The sequence below is a fragment of the Vigna unguiculata genome, chromosome 3 (assembly GCF_004118075.2).
Source record: "Vigna unguiculata cultivar IT97K-499-35 chromosome 3, ASM411807v1, whole genome shotgun sequence".
Classification (NCBI taxonomy): domain Eukaryota; kingdom Viridiplantae; phylum Streptophyta; class Magnoliopsida; order Fabales; family Fabaceae; genus Vigna; species Vigna unguiculata.
The window spans coordinates 64,119,071-64,141,090 of NC_040281.1; the positions used below are offsets into that span (position 1 = coordinate 64,119,071).

The 22,020-nt window shown below is 29.2% G+C and overlaps 3 protein-coding genes across 5 annotated transcripts; 1 reads left to right on the forward strand and 2 right to left on the reverse strand.

Annotated features, from left to right (window-relative positions):
- Window positions 1–3,044: 3,044 nt before the first annotated feature.
- On the reverse strand, window positions 3,045–4,230 carry LOC114179138 (U-box domain-containing protein 35-like). Of its 2 annotated transcripts, XM_028065366.1 has the most exons (4): window positions 3,861–4,228; window positions 3,646–3,770; window positions 3,436–3,551; window positions 3,045–3,358 (listed from the first exon to the last, which is right to left on the reverse strand). In XM_028065366.1, exons 1-4 carry the CDS (start codon window positions 4,120–4,122, stop codon window positions 3,145–3,147), a joined length of 717 nt encoding a protein of 238 aa, XP_027921167.1. In that variant the 5' UTR covers window positions 4,123–4,228; the 3' UTR covers window positions 3,045–3,144. The 2 variants fall into 2 exon arrangements, with proteins under 2 accessions (XP_027921167.1, XP_027921168.1); XM_028065367.1 differs by lacking the exon at window positions 3,436–3,551 and having other exon boundaries at window positions 3,045–3,381; window positions 3,861–4,230.
- A 10,289-nt stretch (window positions 4,231–14,519) lies between these two features.
- LOC114175814 (phosphatidylinositol/phosphatidylcholine transfer protein SFH2-like) lies at window positions 14,520–18,489 on the forward strand. The gene is made up of 11 exons (XM_028060626.1): window positions 14,520–14,810; window positions 14,916–14,944; window positions 15,607–15,690; window positions 15,776–15,829; window positions 16,003–16,080; window positions 16,272–16,325; window positions 16,453–16,512; window positions 16,590–16,685; window positions 16,837–16,938; window positions 17,055–17,135; window positions 17,961–18,489. Exons 1-11 carry the CDS (start codon window positions 14,756–14,758, stop codon window positions 18,240–18,242), a joined length of 975 nt encoding a protein of 324 aa, XP_027916427.1. The 5' UTR covers window positions 14,520–14,755; the 3' UTR covers window positions 18,243–18,489.
- A 151-nt stretch (window positions 18,490–18,640) lies between these two features.
- On the reverse strand, window positions 18,641–21,244 carry LOC114175811 (WEB family protein At1g12150-like). 2 transcript variants are annotated; one of them, XM_028060620.1, is made up of 3 exons: window positions 20,911–21,244; window positions 20,645–20,813; window positions 18,641–20,500 (listed from the first exon to the last, which is right to left on the reverse strand). In XM_028060620.1, exons 2-3 carry the CDS (start codon window positions 20,795–20,797, stop codon window positions 18,914–18,916), a joined length of 1,740 nt encoding a protein of 579 aa, XP_027916421.1. In that variant the 5' UTR covers window positions 20,798–20,813; window positions 20,911–21,244; the 3' UTR covers window positions 18,641–18,913. The 2 variants fall into 2 exon arrangements, with proteins under 2 accessions (XP_027916421.1, XP_027916422.1); XM_028060621.1 differs by having other exon boundaries at window positions 20,645–21,244.
- Between the last annotated feature and the right edge of the window lie 776 nt (window positions 21,245–22,020).

Here is a 22,020-nt window from a genome sequence, read left to right on the forward strand (position 1 = left end):
CATTATCTTCGAACTCACCTGTAATTCTTTTTAAGTTTCCTCCCACTTTTCTTCTCTTTTCCTTATGTATGGATAAAATTGGAAAAATGTACTCTTGTTGAATGCATTTTTTTCATGAATAAAAGAAATTATTTTAATTTCTCTTACATAAAAAAATGTGTAGACCATGAAAGAGAATATTCTTTACATAATAGTATCAATTGTATGGAAGTATAAATTATAAATAATTATTTTAATTTTAAAAAACAATTAAATTTAAATAAATATTGATTTAAAATGATAAAATAATAAAATAGTTATTTTAATTTTAAAAATAATTAAATTTAAATTAATAGTCATTTAATGGATAAAAATAGAAATGTAATTATTTTTATTTAAAATAACGTTTATTTACAACCTAAAAGAAAATGTGTACACAATATAAATCCCTCTATATATAAGTACAAATATTAATTACAACAACAATTTTAATTAATAAAATAAAATAAATAAATCATATTAACACCAATAAAAAAACACTAGTCATCATAAATATCCCAATGATAATACATTGATTTTAGTAAAGTTGATGATATTCTAAACAAAATTAAGTTAAAGGTATAATACAAAGATAAGACATGTCAATTAAAAATACGAAGAATTTTAAATCCTTATTTTTATAAATCTAGTATGTTATGGTGCAAACCACCTAACTACTCCAATGTTGTTTTCTTGTCTCCATAAAGATTGGATGCACCGTGTTATATTATCCATTCTCTTACATACCTTTGATATAAATTTAAAGTACCAATCGAGTGTGTGATAAAATTATTGACACAAATAATAATTTTATAGTTATTAACTTTCTATATCTCTAGAGTAGTATATAATCATTGACTTTGGTGTCAATTGGTTTTGCTTTAACATTGTAATGACCTATCCCTATTAATATATCAATGACCAATTTAGATACTAATTCTTTGATAGCAAAAACCTTGGTAGTTAATGTTAGTGGCCAGTTTAGAGTCTAATTAGTTACTAATTATAATTTTTATTCATAATAATAACCATTTTAGAGACTAATAATTTTTAGTTTATAAATTAGCCTCTAAAATTGATTGCTATTTAAGGATTTTCTTGTAGTGATACTTGCATCGATTGTTGATTAGTTACGAGATATTGCATCTTCATTGGCAATTCTTTGGTTTCTTAAAAAACTAAGAAACAACACGAGGTATCTAGATCTTCTTTCAAAGTCGAGTATAGAACACGAACCTTCACTACATGTGAGTTACAATAACTCATCCCTTTACTATTTGATCTAAGAAGTCCATGTTCAAACTAACATTTATGCTTTGTTCACATTCGAGGATGAATTTGGGAGAGAGTAAATGTAAGGATGTGAGGGGATAAAGAGGGAATGTAGTGTTGTTTACTCTGAGGAAATTAGAGGTGAAGGTGAGAAAATTTGTGAAAGTTTGTGAAAAAATTGATGGATGTGATGAATAAAAGAAGTTATAATAGATCGATAAAATTAAAAGATTACGCATTTGGTCTTGTGGTTAAAAGTAATATAAAATAAAGAATTGTTAGACTAAAGTTAATTTAAAAGAAGATGTTATCCTAAAATCTCCTCGTCATAGTACAAATACTTATTTCAAAAATCATGGCTACTATTCAATAATAAATATGTGAAAGTAAACAAAAGGGTCACTCACAAACCACTCTCCTTAAATAGTAAAATCCTCTATGTGAACAAATTGTGGAAGTATTCCTTTGAGATGATATATTTGAATTAGAGTGAGAGGATGAATTTGAACAGATTTGGAGATAAAATTTGTATTTTTTCTTTTGAAAAAATTGAAAATGAAAGTGAGAGAATTTGAGAGTCAATTTGTAAATCATTTAATTGATTATAATAAAAATTATTTTTTTAATTATTATTATGATTAATATTATATATATATATATATATATATATATATATATATATATATATATATATATATAAAAGAATCAGTTACCTAATTGGTTTCCTCCCATTTTAATAAATACATATCAATGCCATGGACAAAAATATAAATACCCACAAATATTCTCAAGATATTACAAGGTATATCATAAATCTCTTCTTTCAAATCAACTCAACTCAATGCATAAGAACAAAATCCACACCTGCAAATCAATCTCACCAAATCCATGCATACAATATATCAACTCAATCGAACACAGACTTTAGTATTCAATGAGCAAAGCATTAGGAAATTAATTCCCATCTCCTCCTTAAGAAAGCTCAATGATTGGTATCCCTTTCTTCTTCAGCTTAATCAGTTTAATGTCTTCTAGATAGTCTTACCAGTATATTTTTAGCAATATTTCTCTATTTCTTTATTTGTTTTTTGTTATTTCTCTTGTCCTTGCTAGTACTTATCTTGTATATATTATTCACGTATTGGATAATCAATACTATTATATTATCGTTTAATTTTATCTTTACATCTTTGTCTTTTTCTCTTTTAACGTTTATGCACCAAAAAGAGAAGTTGGGTTTGCAGTTGCACACCTATTACAAGGGTCTTATTAATTTCTTGAACACATTTTGTGAAGAGAGCTTTCTACTTCATCTTCCAGCAATTTCATATTATTGGCTTCCACTAGTGTTTATATTAACTTAGCATATTATAAACCTTCTTCAATGTGACGTGATTAGCTTAGCAAAACTTATAAGCAATGAAATCAACCAAAAGTTGATCTCAAACATCACATTATGGACCCATTTTCAGGATTCCAAAACGTGAGAACCTAATAAACACATCTGTGCGGAAATTTCTGAAGTTGTTTGAGATGAATTCGTCAATGTTGACTTGGTCGTTTCTAAATTATTAGAGTTGACTATTAAAGTCGTGTATATTCATGCGTATGTTGTGTTAAATACACAGGTGAGAAGCATGAAGGAATATGCCTTTTGTGGTGAGGTAACCAAGAACCTCAAATAAAGTCAAATCAAATGCTTGTTTCATATTATGTGGATTCATTCGCTATCATATACGTGACACTAAACAATATTTTAACAATAATAGAAATTTCCGTTCATCTTCTCACAAACTGGGATCACAGAATGAACTACAAAGTAATTGAATGATTCAAAGTAATGAAACAGGGTAATCATTTGAACTTGGGTATGAAACAAATGCATGAAACTGAATCATGATTATCTTCTTTGTTTTGGGTAGTCATGGAAGTATGGTTAGGGGGTGAAATCATCATCTGCTCATTTACTTCCTTCCCTTCACATATAATTCTCACCTTGCAACTTTCTGGTGAATTCCGCAGTATCTCATCAGCAACACTGTTATTCCCTTTCCTTGATTTTGATTTTCTGTTGGTCCAAATCAAATAATGCTGAAATATTAACCAATAATTAGCATGCATATGGTTTAATAATTAGTGGTGTACCTTAGATGGAATTTGTTGGCTCCAATGACTAGAGTTTTTATCTGAAGAATCGGAATGAGGTCGAGGATAGGCTTTGCAACTGTGTCACTTTCAATCAGGATGGTGTCTACCTTAACCTGTTCTGGAGAATTTGTTCATTTGTCTCTTGTTTTCATTGGAATTTTGAATCAGGATTTGGTTCCATTGGATTTAATTATAGAATTATAGTACCTTGGAAGAAGAGCATGATTGTAGGAACTTCTGAAGGAGCTCTCTCCTTTTGCTTCTTTCTTGCTCAACATAACTCTCCACCTGCTCAACACTCACTTCATTCCTTGGAACCATTCCTATTCCCACTGTCATCACAATCACATTCACACAAACAAAAACATTGAGAGGGCTATAAAATAGACGGAGAAAGCAATAAAGAGAGAGATGGGACTTACGTGGATTTGGAATGTGTTTGATCTGAGGAAACACATGAATGAGATAAATGGTGGTAGATTGAGTAACCATGTTGTTAAGTGTCCATGAGAGAGCGTGCATGCTTGTGTTGCTCTTACCCACTGCAACGTAAACACAGTCTTGTTCTTCTTTGTCTTCTTCTTCTTTCTTCTGAAGAGTGGGTTTGTGGTCCTCTTCCTCCTCTATCTCACACACGCTGCTGCTGCTTCTGTAGCAGTAGTTTTCTGGGTACTCCATCTCCATCAACCACACACCTTTACTGGGATCGTGTAATTTAACATCCCCATGTGTTAATAATATATAATAATTGAAGGACAAGTCAGTGGTTGGGTTTGGAACAAGAGTAATAATTATCACATGGTTCAATTGTTAAGGTAATAAACAGCGTACAAAAATAATATATGACAGTTTTATTCCAGTATGAAAGAGATTGCTTATGTTTTGTTTTTGTTTAAATAAATCTATCTTAAACCTAAACAAATCCCATGGAAACATATGTTATATATGCAAGACAAACTATTTCCATGCATTTAACAATTTAACAATAACATTGTAGGTTTGAAGGGATGTTAGTATATGTTTATGTTTTAGACTGTGCACCAGAATCTTTATAGAAACGAAGAGATAGATTAGGTAGGTGATTTGTACCCAACATACTAAATTTATAAAAGTAAGGATTGTTGTTGTTATAATTAATATTTGTACAAGGAATTTATTTTATGCACACATTTTCTTTTAGGTTGTAAATAAATGTTATTTTAAATTAAAACAATTACATTTTTACTTTTACCGTTTAAATGATTGTTAATTTAAATTTCATTAATTTTTAAAATAAAATTACTGTGTTATTATTTTATCCTTTTAAATCAATATTTATTTAAGGCTTAAACACATTTTTGGTCCTCATTTTCGTTTTTCGTTATTTGTTGCGGATGATCCTCATTTTGGCAGAATGTTTAAAATGGTCTTCATTTTTACTGAATGTTTAAAATGGTCTTCATTCTCGCAATTCGTGTTTTATTTGGTCCTTTTTCTGTAACGTCGTTTAAATCATTAACGGAACATTTTACAAGTGACACAGTTTGTATTAAGGTGTGTTACGTGTACTTTATATAAATGTTGATGAGTAGATTATAAAATATAATAGTGTAAAAAACAAAATAAACATATAAATTTTTAACATAACACTAAAATAAAAATAAAATAATAATACTAATAACATGGTAGTAATAATAATAATTATAATAATAGAAAATAATTTTATATTAATGAAAAATTATAAGAGAATCATGCTGAAAGCATTGCCTTCTTCATTATAAAAATGGGGCATCATACTAAGGATACAATTAAAAATTACTACAATTCAAACTTCAAAGTGCTTATTTGTTATTAATGAATACATCATTTGATTTGTAATTTGAAGAAAATGAAAAAAAAAAATTGTGTCTCACTCGAGGTCTTAAAATTTAAAAACTTTTCAATAGAGTCCCAAAAATAAAATGTTGATGTTAATTTTGTAATGTGACAATTGTTTTGTATTATCACTCCCTTGAATGTCATCACATAATATAATATATTTTTTGAAAGAGATCGCAATGACGAACTCTTTTTCAAATATTTACTATATTTAACAAAAAAATATTTTTAAATTTAATTAAAATTAAAAAATTAAAAAAAATACAAAAATACAAAATTATAAAATATATGAAATATGTAATTATTAAATTATAAAATACAAATTAATAAAATAAAAAGACTAAAAAATAAAAATTACAAAATATATAATTTCATAATTAAGAAATTATAAAATATATAATTATATAAGGTGTAATTACTGATTTAGTCTCCTAATTTTTTGGTTTAGTTCAATTTGGTACCCATATTCAAATCACCACACCTAAATATTCAAATTATTTTATTTTTTTACAAGTGTAAAAAATTATAAAGGTAAAAATGTAAAAAATAAAATAATTTGAGTATTTAGGTGAAGTGATTTGATGTATATATTAAAAAAAATTATTGTAACATGTATATATAAGTTGTAATTAAGTTTATTTACTAATTTGGTCTCAAGTTGAAAAAGACAAAATTAAATCATTTTAAATAATAAGGTTACTAAATTGAACCAAAAATTAAAAATAGAGGACTAAATTGAAAACAAGTTTTATCACTGCCACATGTCATGATTGTAAATTATCACGTGACACGACAATAATCTGACACGTGACATATTATAATTTTTAGAGAAAAAAAATACAAATTAAAAGCATGAAGTATGATGCCAACATTTTATGCAATGTGTTTGTATTTAAAAGGATTCAATTTGATCATCTTCGTTACAAATAAATCATGGGACCAACCAAGTAATTAAGGTAATTCTACTGTCAATCTAGCTCAAGTTAGAGAGCTCTCGCTCAGGCGACAGGAGCCTCTCGTTCAAACTAAAAGTTCTCGCTTCGAGATTGCAAACAGGGAGCATTGTAGGTTTTTGCGAATTCTCGCTTAAGCGAGATTACTCATTGCTCAAAGCAAAAGCTCGTCGAGGGTGACTCGCTTGGACGAAAACAACAGGATCTCTCCTACTCACGCATGCAAACCAGAAAATCAACACAAATCACAACCAACCTCATTCTTATACAATCACAGTCATCAGACATGCATCTTAAACATAAAACAGAGCCAAAACATACAAGATACTTCAAGAAAACGTGAAAACTCTAGCTTCTCTTACTTGGATAGATGCTAGCCAATCAACACATACACTCCAAGAAGAGCACCACAACTCACAAGACGAACTAAAGAGTTGTAAAGTACGAACATAAGGGCGAGAATAAGTCTCTAGAAACAAACCCAAGACAGAACCAAGGCAGCTGAGCTGGAAAAGGAAAAAAACGAAAGGTCGAACTTAACTTACATGGAAGAAGCACGTTCTGCTAGTTTGGGGAGGAAGAAGCTTATGTCCTAGCTAGAGATGGCAAATAAACCCGTGTCCGTGGGTATCACTCGAACCCGTCCCCGTTTTGACGGAGAATCCCCGCTTTGACTGAGTATGGGTATGGGTATGGGTAATACCCGAAATTTTCAACTGGGGATGGGGATGGGGATGGGGATATATATATACCCGCCCAAATACCCGTCCCCGCTTAAATTACTAAACTATTTATAATTTATTAAATAATCTAAAAAATATATATAAATAAATAATATATTTACACATAAAATATAATATAATATAATATAATATAGTATATATACATATAAATAAAATATACTTATATATATATATATATATATATATATATTTACACATATACATGTAATATAATATAATATAATATAATATACATATAATATATATACATAATAATATAATATAATATATATAATATATACGTATAAAACAAATTAATCATTTAACTAGTGAGATCTTTTATAAACAAATTTATAACATTACAAATTTATAAAAATTTAAAAGAAATATATATATATATATATATATATATATATATATATATATATATATATATATATATATATATAAAAGCATAAAATATCTACGCATATACATATAATATATATACATAATAATATAATATATATTATTATATTTATATTATTATATAATATAATATAATATATACTTAAAATAAATATATATCTATAAATATATATATATATATATATATATATATATATATTATATATATATATATATATATATATAAACATAAGATATCCACACATATAATATATATACATAGTAATAATAATATAATATATAATATAATATAATATATATAAATAATTATATATATATATATAAACATAAGATATCCACACATATAATATATATACATAGTAATATAATATATAATATAATATAATATAATATAATATAATATATATATATATATATATATATATAACATATTTCTCATTCTCTTTGTTTTTTGTTATACACTTTGTTTACTCTCTCAATTGTCTGGTTTGTTTTTCAAGATTTAATTTTGAAGGTAATTTTTCTTCTTCTTATTACATAATTTTTACTCTCTGTACATGGTTATGTTCAAATAGGTGTTCCTCAATTTCATTCTATGAAATAATTTTTAGGTTACACATTTGATTATCTTTATTTATTTATTTATTTTCATGAAAATGTTTGACTCTTATTTTGTAGCTCTTCTTTTTGTTACTTTGGTTATACACTTTTTTACTCTCTTTTAATTGTTTGGCTTGTTCTTTAAGGTTTAAGCAGATTTTCAAGGTACTTTTCCTTTTATCATAATCTTAATTATACATTTTTTTTCCTTTATGTTATGTTCAAATGGATATTCTCAAATTTGGGTCACACATTTAATTATCTTTACACCTTTATGATAATGAATCTGATGAAGAAGGTACATTATATTCTAGTAATTAAAATTTTCAATTTCAATTATTATATCATATCTAATTTTTCATTTTTTTTCTATGTGTAGGTGGATCGAATGCAAATGAAACCACTGATCATTTGTAAAATTAATAAATATTTTGGTTATTATAAAATTTTAGTAATGTGTAATTTTTTAGCTTTTATATAATTATTTGAATTTTATTTAGTTATTTGATACTTTAATTTGAGATTTATACTATTATAATATTTTTCTTAATATTTGACATCATGAAAATCAAAAAGAGTATGTTATTTTAATATTGAATATTTTGATAGTATCATGATTCCGTTGGTGTGATTTTTAAATTTTTTTATAAAAAATATTTAATTGATATATGGAACAATAAAAAAATGGGTATGGGTATGGGTATAAGAAAATACCCGTTACCCGGTGGGGATGGGGATGGGTCAAAAGTTGTATACCCGTTGGGTTTGGGGATGGGGATGAGGATGAATTTTTATTATGGGGATGGGGATGGGATCATGATATCCGTACCCGCCCCGCCCCGTTGCCATCCCTAGTCCTAGCAAAGCTTTTGCTTCAGAACTATAAGTGAGAGGGAAAACTGTTTTTGAAAAAATGAGACTGAATGAGAGTGAGTGACTAGGAAGGATTCTGGAGTACTAAGGTGGACTAACTATAGCAGTGGCGGATCTTGGCCAAAATTTCTGGGGGAGCCAAAATAATATACTCAACTTATATATTTAAGATTTTTGTCACTAATTCAGGAAAAATTAATACATAATTTAATATAGCTATAATTATAACAGAAAATACATATATCTAAATAATATTGTCATCATTTGTTTTTTCATATTCTTGAACTTATCAAATAATTGAATCATAACTACATTTTTTAGCTTTTTTTTTTCAATGTAAATAACCATATTATCTGCAAAATATTGATTTTCCATTTTACTAATATGCATATATCGATTCAAAAGTCATCACAAGATTTTGTTCTCATCTTCACTTCTTTTTTATCAATTTTAAAAAAATAAATTTATTCTTTAATTCTTTTTATCAATATACCTGTCCATAAAACAAATTTAAGACTAAAAAAATAATTTATTATAATTTAATCAAAAATTGAGAGATATAATTACTAAAAGTAATTATGATAATCAAGTTACACTTAAAAATCCTCTATAAAAAATCACATAATACATTATTTGCTATTCTCTTTTCATAAAAAATGAATATACAAAAGGGTAATGAGACAAAAAAAAATAGGGCTAAATATTAAACAAATATTGCACGAGTGAGACAAGAGAAATTTTTTTTCCTTTAAGAATAAGAGAAGATATGAAAAAGATGAGGACAAAAATAATGAGTTTCTGTTTAATTTTTCTTTTCAATAACAAAAGAAATAAGGTAAAAGTAAGAAAGGAATACAACATATAAAAAAACATAAAAAATAATGTGAAAAAAAATAAAAAATGATCTTAACAATTTTTTTCTTTATTATATTTAATTTTATATTGTACTATTTATTAAAATTAAATGATTTACTTTATAAAAAAAATACCTAATTTATTTTTTATTAATTTTTAGTATATTACTATCTAATTTAAAATATACACATAATTTAAAAAAAATTAAAAATATATAATTTAAATTTTTTTAAATACATAAAACTTGAACAAAAAATTTAAAAAGTTGGGAGACCGTGGCCCTGCACGCTCTTATGTGGCTCCGCCAGTGGACTATGGGACCTTAATTATTAAAGTTGAGTTCATTTATTTAAAATAAAAATTGGTCTTACTGTACGTATTTTAATTTCTTATTTAAACTTTTCTATTTTTTTTATTTTAAAAATATAAATACATATATATAATTAAAACATGAGAATGCATAATTATCTTCGTTTCACAACTAAAAAAAAAGATTAGCTTGCAAAAAATGGATGAGTTAATAGTCTAACATATATACAGTGGGGTTGGTGGATCAACTACTACTTTTATAACCTCTTTTTTGCTGTTATAAATGAGTGCAGAAAACCAATAATATATATCACACCTATAAATTTTCAAGCTAATTTTAATTCTCAAACATCTCATCATAAATCTCCTCATAGATAAAATAAACTATCTTCATTCATTTTGTTTCAATAAAATATTAATAATAACTAATACATCATATATCATAATTACTTAAAGATAAATAAATTACCAATGGGTTGACGACCCATCCATCGTTCTATCTTCAGTTTGCATTTATAATACTACGAACACAAAGACGTGACAGTAATTGTATATTTATATTTTTTAATTTTCAAGAAAGTTAAGATCAACAATAAATATATAATTTTTAAAATAATTATTAAAATAATGTGGACACAAAGAAATTCTTTTATTGTTATAGATTATGATTTGTTGGTTTTATCGTTTATGTTATTTATTTTTTCCGCTTTTATTGAAAACCCTAAAACATTGCCTTTACACTTAAATTTATGCATTCTTTTTCTTTACAACATAGATCGTATTTAAATAATTAAACTAAACAAATAAGAAGACGGTAGAAGAATATTAAATTACTAAAATTTTAATATATAAGACAATAAAATGTAATATACGGTTTAGGAATGGATTGACCATCGAAAATATAGATAAAAAAATCAAAGATGAAAGTAATTATATAAATTAAAAAATATTAGAAAATTATATATCTCCTAAACACTGCGCCAATATCCCTTCAGCATTTCACATTGCTTTTATCTTTTATTCTAATGTCATTAGTTACTGTACCTTAAATATTTCACTTTGGACAACGATGAAACTCTTGCAGTGATCTATTTACATAAATTTTCAAAGTTGTTGTGCGATCATTAATTAATTTTTAGTTTTAACTGATCAAGTTCATAAGTAACATCTATTTAAAACATACTAAATATGAATATAATTTAATTACTATAGTGTTAATTGTACACTAAAAAAGAAAAATTTTAATCAAATTAATGTGCAGTTGCAATTGAGGTTGCTGAACAAAAAGTAAGTTAAAATCTTCGTTGATTCATATTTTGGTTCAAAAATTTTAAATAGGTCATAAGATATTTTTTAGTCTCAATTAGGTTCATATTTTTTTAAATGTGTAACAATTATGTTCATTCCGTTAATATGGTGTTAAATGTGTTAATGTTGTACCATGTGTCAGTTCCTTTTTTTTTTAATTTTCTTAATTTTTTATAGAAAATTATTCATGCTATATGTCACATCAATATTGTGCCACATGCCAAGTCAATAAGGTGACAGGTGTCAAGTCATGGTCTGAATCTTAATTTGGTCCATATATTTGTTAGTTTGATTATATTTCAGTCCATTTTTTTTAAAATTTTTAATTTCATCATCTCCAAATTGATACCAAATTTAACTTTTATATAAATTTTATAATGACATTTTTATTAAACATTTTAATAATATTAAGTTTATTTAAATTTATATTTTACATTAAACTTTACTTATATTTTGTTTTAAAATTTTAAAATATTTATTTTAACTTGTTACAAAATTGTTTTAAATAATTTATATACAAATGTTAGAGTTGATTTAAAAATAACAATTTTATAAATTTAAATATACAATTTTTTTAAAAATTTGTAAAATGTTAAAATAAATATATTTAATTTTTTTAAATGGACTGAAATGTAATTAAAATAACAAATATATGGACCAATTTGAGATTTAGACAATGACTTGACACGTGTCACCTTACTGACTTGACACGTAGCACAATATTGACGTGACATGTGGCATGAATGATTTTCAAAAAAAAGTTAAGAAATTTAATTTTTTTTTTAAATTAAAAAAGTTTAAAAAAAATTCAAAAAAATGAACATGACACATCCTTAACACTATTAATACCATATTAACAGAATGAACCTAATTGTTAAAATATGGACCTAATTGAAATTAAAAAAATCTTAGAACCTATTTGAGATTTTTGAAAAAAACGTGGATTAAAGGAATATTTTAACCTAAAAAGTATATTCTATATAAAACTATAAATGAAAGTAATAGTTGGTATAAAATAAAATATTTTGCATCTTCTCATGTGTAATTTTCTATAGAGGCATGTTACATGACATGGGTTTTGCTGTATAGTTTTTCTTGCATCAGTTTGTTGAATGATGAATCAAGTTGTGCATAACTAATTGGAAAAAGCTATGAAAAGTCAAAACGTAATGCATTCAAATTCCTCCATCGTTCATTCTAAATTCTCATCCACACCTATTTCCTTCTATCATTCCTTTCCATTACAAAATAATAACACTCTCAACTAATTCCACACTAAAAAGTCTATGGTCGTACTCCTTGTATTGTACCTTACACCAACAAAATTAAAATAACAAGAAAATAAAAAAACAACATGAAAATAAAATGTTGTTCGGTTAAAAATTACCTATATTAATTTACACCGAATATAATTTACATGTGTCCAAATCCTCTGTTATTTGACTTCCTTTTTCTCTGACTCAGTCGTCATGGCACTGCTGTTTCAACACATCGTATATAACACGACCTCATTCAACATATTAATAATATCAAGTAATTCTATAAAACGTGGAGCTATATTATTAAATTTGTAATTGGTAATAAATGGCAAGCATTTCTTTGAACATCATTAAAATAGTACAAAAGCTGACCACGTTATCGTGTGGTAGAGCCATAGGTAGCCACAACTTGAAAAAGACCCGGCGATGATAACGATATAGAAAGATCGTATCTTGAGTACTAAATTTTTATAATTTGTAATGATATTTTTTAATTGATTTTGAAATATTGAAAATGAGAAATTAAAAAATAAAAATTTATTTAAAAAATGACACATAAAATTATGAAAGAAAATTGTTAAAATTTAATAATTAAAAAATCATTTTCCTAAAGATTAGAATATTGTGCGTGTTCTTTAGTTTGAGATTCTGAAGTTTCACATAAAATGAAATTTCACATAGAATATAAATGAGAAAAATAATATTATTTAAAGTAAAGATTCATAAATTTATTATTTTTAAATTTTAGATCAAGAATGATATCAATACTTTATATGATTAAATTAAAATTTTTATTGATATTGTGTTCTTTGATAAATCTTTTCCACCTGTAAGAAAGAGATAGAGAAAAACCAATGTGTTTGATTTTTATTTATCTTTACATGAAAGATGATTTATAAAGAAAGCATTATCTTTGGCGACCAAAAAAGAGAGTTTTCCGTAAAAATAAAGGCAGTGTTATGGTGTAGAGCTATCTAATAACTTTTTTTCTTTTTTAGGGGCATGCTTTCTATAACCCTTTTTCTTTTGTTTTCTTTTTCGCACCTTGTGTGTGTTGTTAACTTCACAATCGTGCACTGAAGCAGTTGTTGGGGCCTCGTCATGCAATCGCTTCTTCTTTACTACCCATTGTTGGAGCCATGTCCACCAACCATCCAATTTTTCTGCTATTTTTTATCTCCTGAAAATGACGTCTTAAATCTTTAAATTCAATATAAAAATAATACTTTAAAAGACTTCAACATCAGAAAAAAAGTAAATGACAATAAGTTCATAACTAACAATCAAATATATATATATTTTAAAGATTTGTTTTTAAATACTGTTTAAATTTTAAAAAATAAAGTATAAAAATACTTGTGAATATCATGTTGTTCTTAAATATAAAAGAATCTTGTGTAGATAGATGGTTAATAAATAAATGAGATGAATTATTTCAAATAAAGCAGGTAGTTATCTTACCCAACCTAATCTGTTGCTATTATTAAATAAAGGAGGTTAAGATTTAAAAGGTTAAATAATAATCAGTTTCATGTTGGATCAAAAAGTTAAATGTTAATCATAATATTGAAATACTGAGATTAAAATCTGACGGTTGGAAACAGATCGCGTTGCATTGACTCGTCAATAATCACAGAAGAGTTATTATTATAACTAACTAACTAATATAAAAACGTTTTACCAAAAACAGACAAATGGCATAAAAAAATAATAAATAGTTTTACTGTTTGAAAAGTGTAAGTTTGGTATCTCCTCTTTCAAATTCTCATCAAATCCTGAACTGTGAAGCTTCCATTTTTACCTTTTTCATTTTAATTTATAATAAAGCACTCCTTTTCTTTTACCAAATAATATTGTTTTGCTATCTGATATGCTAATAAAAAATAAAAACCGATGGAATTTAATTTAATATAAATAATAAATAAGAGAAAGAAAATTTAGAAGGAGGGAGTGGAATTTTTTGTAGTTGGGAAGAACTTCTTGATGATAGGCCCGTCTTTGTTGAATACTCTTAGTTCTTCGTCTTCTTTGTTGAATATTTATATGGTTGAACCTTCTCTTTCTTCATCTTCCTTTTGCTTGAAGGTGTGTGTGTATTCTGTTGTATTGTAGTAAAACTAGAAAGAAAGAAAGAAAAGTGAAGTTCAGAGTTGCAGAACAACAACACCAAGAAATGGGGGTTGGTTCCCAGGATGCCATTAAGCAGTTCCAGGCATTCATTGAACAAGGTCTCTCTCTCTTTCTTTCTCTCTCTGTACTCTTAATCTTTTCTCTTTTTACTGTTTTTTCTCACTTTTTTTTTGTTTCTTGTTTTGAATTTCCAACAATGGTAGTTGAGGAGCCTTTGCGAGGAACGTTTCAGGTTAGCATTTTCGTTGATCTCATTACATCTCGTCTCAAACACGTTTCAATCTCTCTCCTGCATTTCACCGCTTTGATCTGCGTCAATTCCCTTCTATTCTTCTATTATTTGGTTCGTGTATGTGAGGGTAGGTAGGGTTATGGCTTGGGATGCCTTGTCGGGAACCTCCAATGTGTTCCTCTCACGTTTCAATGGCCTTTTTTGGTACTGTGGCCGTTGAAATAACCTTCAACTTTCTCCTGACTTCTGTTTCTGAACCTTTGACTCATTTTATGGACTCCGCACTTCTAATGTTTCGGGATTTTTACACGTAGTGTCTCCCATGGAGATCTGATTTTATTTCTTTTTATCAAATTGCTTGAACTGTATAATCTTTCTTGAGTTTCACGCTTTCACCTATTTTGTAAACTAGCATCTCAGCACAATCGTGGTGATAAGTTCTTTCTGTTTCTGGGAATGCTACTAAATTTAATCACTAAAGATAATTGTTCGACCGTTTATATGAGGCTTGATGAAAACTATGGAGTTTTTGGTAATCAGTTAAGAGTAGTTAACTACAAAAGTTAATAAATGTTCTTCCCTAAACTCTAAATACTTAATTTATGTCGCATTCTGTTTCCCTAAAACTGATATCTTTTTTCTCCTTCGGCTTCAATTGGCAGAATGTTCATCAAGGATATGTCACCGAAACTTTAATGCGGTTTCTTAAAGCAAGGGACTGGGATCCTTCTAAGGCCTATAAAATGGTAAAGTGGCCTTTTTTGTTGGATTTTGCTCGCGAATATTTCACTGTTGCAACGTAATGTAACTGACGTCTGTATTATGTTTCAGTTGGTTGACTGTTTAAATTGGAGAGTGCAAAATGAGATTGACCATATATTATCTGTGAGTTTTTATTATACCCATCCTTTGCAAGATTTCTTTGTCAATACATTTTTTTATGTTTGGTTCTTGTCTATAATCTAAGAGAGTTGCACCTTTTGAGATTTGTTATTTTAAAAATAATGGCAACATATTGTATCTTATCAAATATGTCTGTTTGGTGATCTGTTTTTCAGAAACCAATTGTTCCTGCTGATTTATATAGAGCAGTGCGTGATTCACAGCTCATAGGTTTGTCTGGTTACTCCAAAGAGGTGCTCATTCTCAGACATAGTATTCTCCTCATTCCATTTCATTGTAGTTGTGCATGATAAGAATTTGTTTATCAGGAAATGCAACTGCATTTTTAATTATATTGCTTAGAATGATAGCGCTTAGATGCTTTTTTTCCTTTTTATCTTTTTATATTTTTAAGTCTATTCTTCTTGTTCTGTCATCCTTCCAGGGTCTGCCTGTCTTTGCAATCGGTGCTGGGCTTAGCACATTTGACAAAGCATCTGTAAGTTTAATTATTGGAAAAAAAGGAAAAAGGAATGTTGTCTCTTTGGATCACCATCTGTCTCTTTTTCTTAAAGCTATGTACTCTGACATCCTTCTTACATTTTTGTTTGTTTTTATGATTGCAGGTCCATTATTACGTGCAGTCTCACATTCAAATTAATGAATATCGTGACCGTATAATATTGGTGAGTATTAGCCTTTAGAGTCTTCTTCATCGATTGAACGTTTTTGTTCATTTATTTTGACACCTATATATCTGTAGCCTTCTGCATCAAAGAAGCATAAGCGGACTATTACCACTTGTATAAAGGTTTTGGACATGACCGGTCTGAAGTTATCAGCCTTGAATCAGATTAAGGTACTTTTTAATTCATTGTGCTATTTGATCCAGAAGCATTGTCATTCCTATGATTAATTCATGAAACCAAACTTAAAAGCGGAAGATGTTCAGTTCTTTCCCATCTGCTTCATATATATTCTATATCATTAACTTGCTCCTACTGATGCAGTTGTTAACTATTATATCCTCCATTGATGACCTGAATTACCCTGAGAAGACAAATACTTATTACATTACAAATGCTCCATACATATTTTCAGCTTGTTGGAAGGTGAGATTTTCTGCCATAAAATAAAGATATTGTATGACATATTTATTTAATATAGCAGTTTCTGTTGAGTTCGTATTGAGACCTCAGCATGATGTTTAAACACTCAGCATTAGCAGGTTGTGAAACCACTTTTACAAGAGAGGACAAGAAGAAAAGTACAGGTTTTACCTGGTTGTGGTCGAGATGAGCTGTTGAATGTAAGTTCTTTTGTTTGGTTCAGTCCTCATTTCTTTGAACAAGATTGCTGGAGTGCATATGCCCATCAACTTAAATTATGCCATGATGAAGAAAAAAAAAGGCCAATTATCATTATAGCAATCGTGGTAGCTAGCATATATTCTAGAACAACTAATTTAATAAGAGGGAGAGTTGCAAAAGTAGACAATGGCTTTTCTTTTTAAAGGTAACACTAATCAAATGTAATACACAATTACGGACAGAAAAAATGCATTAGGAAAAAAACCCAGGTGGTTGTTTATCAGACAAGAGACCCATCTACAAAGAACATTAGCAGAACAGCGCAGATATGCCATGTAGGCATATTTTTGCTGTGCCATAAACTTATTTTTGAAATTCTGGCATTTCTTTCTACCACATGCATGCACTTTTCATTGCAGAAAACCCCTACCCTCCTTACATATTTCAAACTTCCTTCCAATCTCTTGAAACACCAACAGCAATTAAAAAATATAGAAATAAATTCATTGCACATGCAGAATTGGAAGTCATAGCAGAAAATTAGGGAAGAATTCTGTATTAGTCTCAATTTGTCTGTCTTTATATAAATCAATCTCTCTAAGAAATAATATTTTATAGTAAGATTTTTTAACACGATCTACGCTTTGATTTAAATTTACAAGCATTATTTGCATAATATCTGTTATACTTCAATTGATGGATTTAATAAAAATCATTTTCTTTATGAGTAACCACTTTTATTATGTTCGTGATTTTGAAATTTGAAGGCTTACTCTTTTTACTTTGTATTAATGAATTTAAAACTAATTAAATTTGGTGTGCAGGTCATGGATTACTCGTCGCTACCTCATTTTTGCAGAAGAGAAGGCTCCGGATCATCCAGACATTCAGAAACTGGAAGTGAAAATTGCTATTCTTTGGATCATCCCTTCCATCAAGAGCTCTACAACCACATCAAGCAGCAAGCCAGACTCCGTGAAGCTGTTGAACCCATCAAACACGGCTCGTTTCATGTGGATTTTCCAGAACCTCCTGATGATGAAGTAGAGATTGCCAAGAATATAGAGTCAGAGTTACACATGTTTGAGAACGGCAATGGTGTCTAATACGTCAATACTTTCTTTTAGATTACTGTTGAGACCTCTAAATCAGAGATCTTTTGCCTGTACAACAAATGTAGAAGTACTCCACATCAGAATTACTTCTATCAGGAATCGGCCTACTTAGCATTGTTTACGTATGTTTAGAGAAATTAAGTGGTAGTTGATTAAATGCTAATCCCAGCTTTACATCGTGTCATAGTACAAGAGATCAATATCAGATGTAATATTTTATCCTCATGTTTCTTTTAAATTTATGGCCTTCATATTTTTTATTTTATTTTTCTTTCCCAGCTCAAATATACAATACTAATTCATAATCAAAGCATTATTGAGCGGCATAAGTGAAACACCGTATGATTTATGTCCCGCACTTCAAAACGTTGTCCAGCTTTGCATTATTATGCATAAAGAAAAGCTTCTTAGTTTTTCCTTGGAATGTATAGGAGCCACAAAGCTGTTTATTAAGGGCCCTAAGGACCAGAAAAATAAAACAGTAAGAAATTGCATTTGCACATCCAATTTCTCTTCGGAAGATGGAGACATCTACGCAGTTTCCGGCGTACTGAATAGTTGATAATACATAAGTGATGGCCCATCTTCCGAGATATAACTAGAAAGGCAACACAATAACGAAGTTACTTCCTTTCCCATCTACTTGTCCAAGATTTTGACTTCTATTCTGTGGTCAAAGAGACTGGTGTTAAAGAATGCTCCAATTTCTGAGAAGCATCATCGGATACAACTTTTTGTTGTTGTTGTTGTTGTTGACGCGATCTCTTCAGTTCAGTCTCAATTGCCACCTTAGATGATTCTGCCAACTCTGCACTCCACAGGGCCGCCTCTGTAGCAGCCTTTGTGTCTTCAATGGCTTTTACATTAGTTTCCACCTTTCTGTCCACTTCATTCTTTCTTGCATAGATTTGGTGAAGCTCTTCCATCGCATTTTCCTCTTTCTTTTCAACCAAAGCCTCACACTCCTTGGCCTTTGTTCTCATTGCCTCAAACTCTTCATTTGGAATCTTGATCTTACCACTGAATTTTGAGCTCGGAACTTTACTAACTTCAGATAAAATCTTGATCTCCTTAACGGCTCTTTGTTGTGCAGCTTTTGCCTCTCTAGCCTCCACCAGAACTAGCTCAAGTCTTTGCTCTGCTTCTTCAGCCACTGCCCGGGACTTTTCAGCTTCTACCTTCAGCTCTTGAGCTTTTCTCCTCATCTCTTCAGCTTCTCTTCTTGCACCTTCCGTCTCCGATTGTAGCTTCTGAATTTTCTTACTCTGTACATAGAAGATATCAGCTTCTAACTCCTCTACAGTGCTTGGTGCAGGTTTTGCCTCTCCCATTCTCCCTTGCAGTTCATCAGTGAGGTTTGCAGCGAGAACTCCCGCTGCATGTTCCTTCTCCTTCACTCCATCTTGTTCACTCCTCACTTGCTTCAATTCCATTCTGAGGAAAAACACCAGTTTGTTAAGGGAGTTCTTTTCTTCGGCAATGTCCTGGAGTGTCTTTGTGGCTTCTTTGAGCTCTGAAGTCAGAAGCCTCACAGAGTCCATCTTAGCAGCATGCAGCTTCTTAATATGTTCTTGAAGAGCCTCAATCTCAGCACTCGTTTCAGCAAGTTTGGCATCTAGATTTTCCACAAGTTCTGGATCATATTCTTTCTTCAAGGACTCCAAATTCTTTTGTACTTCTTCCTTCGCATTTGTGTAGTAACTCATAAGTTGGGCTTCCCTTTCTTCATGGGATTGTTCAGCCGCCAATTTCAATTGTTCAATCGACGCTTTCATGGTCGCAATTTCATTCGAGAGTTCACTGATTCTTTCTGAGTTTAATTTTGCCGAACGTTGAGCCTCTCCTGCTGCTTGCAACGCTGCCAGCTTTGCCCCCATAACCGCATCAAAATCCTGCTTTATCTTTGTGAGTTCTTGCTTGGAAGAATCCAATTCATTTATAGTGGTGATGTACTCCTTTCTTGCATGATCTAGTTCTCTTTTCCAGGCTTCATATCCCACGGCTTTTAGAGATAGCGTCTTCTCAAATCGCTTGGTCTGGCTTTTCACGGCTTCAGCAGCTTCCATTGCAGATTGCTTGGATTCTCTTACGTAGGCAAGCCTGGTTGTCAAAATCTGAAGTATCTCCTTGGCGCTCTCAAGATCAGAAAGTGCTTTGGCTTTCACGGCTTCAGCATTATCCACATGTTTCTTCACCTTGTCTAGTTCCTTCTGGGCCAAGATAAGCTGCGTCTCCTTTTCAAACACATTCTGCAAATTTTCAACAAAAAACATGAAAACCATTTTCTCCGACAAACATGCAAACATGTCTCATGCAATGCAATGCAATTCCATTGACATCTTATTTTCCTACGATCGAAGATATAAAAAATTAACGTTGGATTGGATGCATACCTCCGATGATCTTCTCTTGATAGAAAATCTGTCCCTTGGAATGGCTACCTCACCGAATAAACTAACAGCAGCTTTCACAGATTGGAATGGTGCCCGTGTGTCGATTTCTCCAACCTCTCCCCTTGGAGAATTCACCTTCTTGACGCCAGTCATTTTCTTTAGATCGTTTCTGCAACACAGATTGCAATGAGATCGAATTTGTATGCTAAACCGAATAAAAATTATATCTTTTTTCTGATACAAAAACGGGGAGGAATTTTTGTTACGTGACAGAAAGAAAGATGAAGCAAGAGGAGCCCCTGTGTGTTTATGAGTGGATCAGGTAGAAGTCATATAACAATAATGTTTGAAAGGAAAGGTGTTGGAACTCAGAAGAACCCTAATGAAACCAAAGGTTCCCTGAGTCCAACTTTTTCCATTTCAAAAAGTGTGGCCCTTTGAAAACAACATCCGGGATAATGGTCGGTTAAATCTGCTGGATTTAGAATCAGTTTCGCTATTTTAGGTAGAGACAGAGAAGTTTCTGGTGGGGCTCACAGCATACACCATTCGAATTACCAACCAAACATACAAAAAGGACTTTTTCCTCTGTAACATTATTCGATCATGTTTTCTTAGATGTTCGTTAGTTAGTTATTGCTGCCTCTGTATGTATCTCACATTCTAGGATTTTCTTCAACAGTAGTAAATGTTATCAACCACTTATATAGTATTTTTGCACCAGTTTTTCTCTTTAAGAAAAAATTAAAATCAAATTAACTTGTATAAATTGATTTGTGAAAATTATTTCGTATAATTTCTTTAAATCATTTTAATATTTTTGGAAATTTTGCTCAAATAGATCCTTCTGTTAAAGGAAGGTTTGGTCGTGGTTGAAGACGTCAAAGTTTTGTTAGTAGTTTATCTTATTTTCATCTCATCTTATTTCATTTGGTAAAAGTATTTATTCATTTACTCTTATAAATGTTAATTAAATAACTTTATAAAAAATAAAACCACAACAAGAGAAACATATAATTCAATTCAATTTTTTTTCAATGTCAAAAATTTATAATTATATAGTGTCTCAAATAACAATTGTACACAAGGTCAAATAATTACATCAAAAAATAAAAATGATCAATTACACTCTAAAAATAATTTACAGGATCAAATAAAAGTTAATACAAGTTTTTTTTATCTAATAAACTAAAGATATTTAGGAATTTAAAAGGGAAACACATAAAAAACTGTATTCGATCAATACAAGAATTGTTAACAAAGATTAATACAGTTTGTCATCCCTACTTCTACTTTGATTTAGAAAATTATAACTTTTAATATAATTTTATTTTATCCATACTTTAATTATTGGTATTATTTTATTAATATTAATT

Coding starts and splice junctions, on each gene's coding strand:
- LOC114175811 (XM_028060620.1), bottom strand. CDS start 20,797: ATGACTGGCGTCAAGAAGGTGAATTCTCCAAGGGGAGAGGTTGGAGAA. Junction 20,501..20,644: donor TCAAGAGAAGATCATCGGAG/GTATGCATCCAA, acceptor GAAAATTTGCAG/AATGTGTTTGAAAAGGAGAC.
- LOC114175814 (XM_028060626.1), top strand. CDS start 14,756: ATGGGGGTTGGTTCCCAGGATGCCATTAAGCAGTTCCAGGCATTCATT. Junction 14,811..14,915: donor CCAGGCATTCATTGAACAAG/GTCTCTCTCTCT, acceptor CAACAATGGTAG/TTGAGGAGCCTTTGCGAGGA. Junction 16,939..17,054: donor TATTTTCAGCTTGTTGGAAG/GTGAGATTTTCT, acceptor CAGCATTAGCAG/GTTGTGAAACCACTTTTACA.
- LOC114179138 (XM_028065366.1), bottom strand. CDS start 4,122: ATGGAGATGGAGTACCCAGAAAACTACTGCTACAGAAGCAGCAGCAGC. Junction 3,771..3,860: donor CAAACACATTCCAAATCCAC/GTAAGTCCCATC, acceptor TTGTGATGACAG/TGGGAATAGGAATGGTTCCA. Junction 3,552..3,645: donor AATCATGCTCTTCTTCCAAG/GTACTATAATTC, acceptor TCTCCAGAACAG/GTTAAGGTAGACACCATCCT.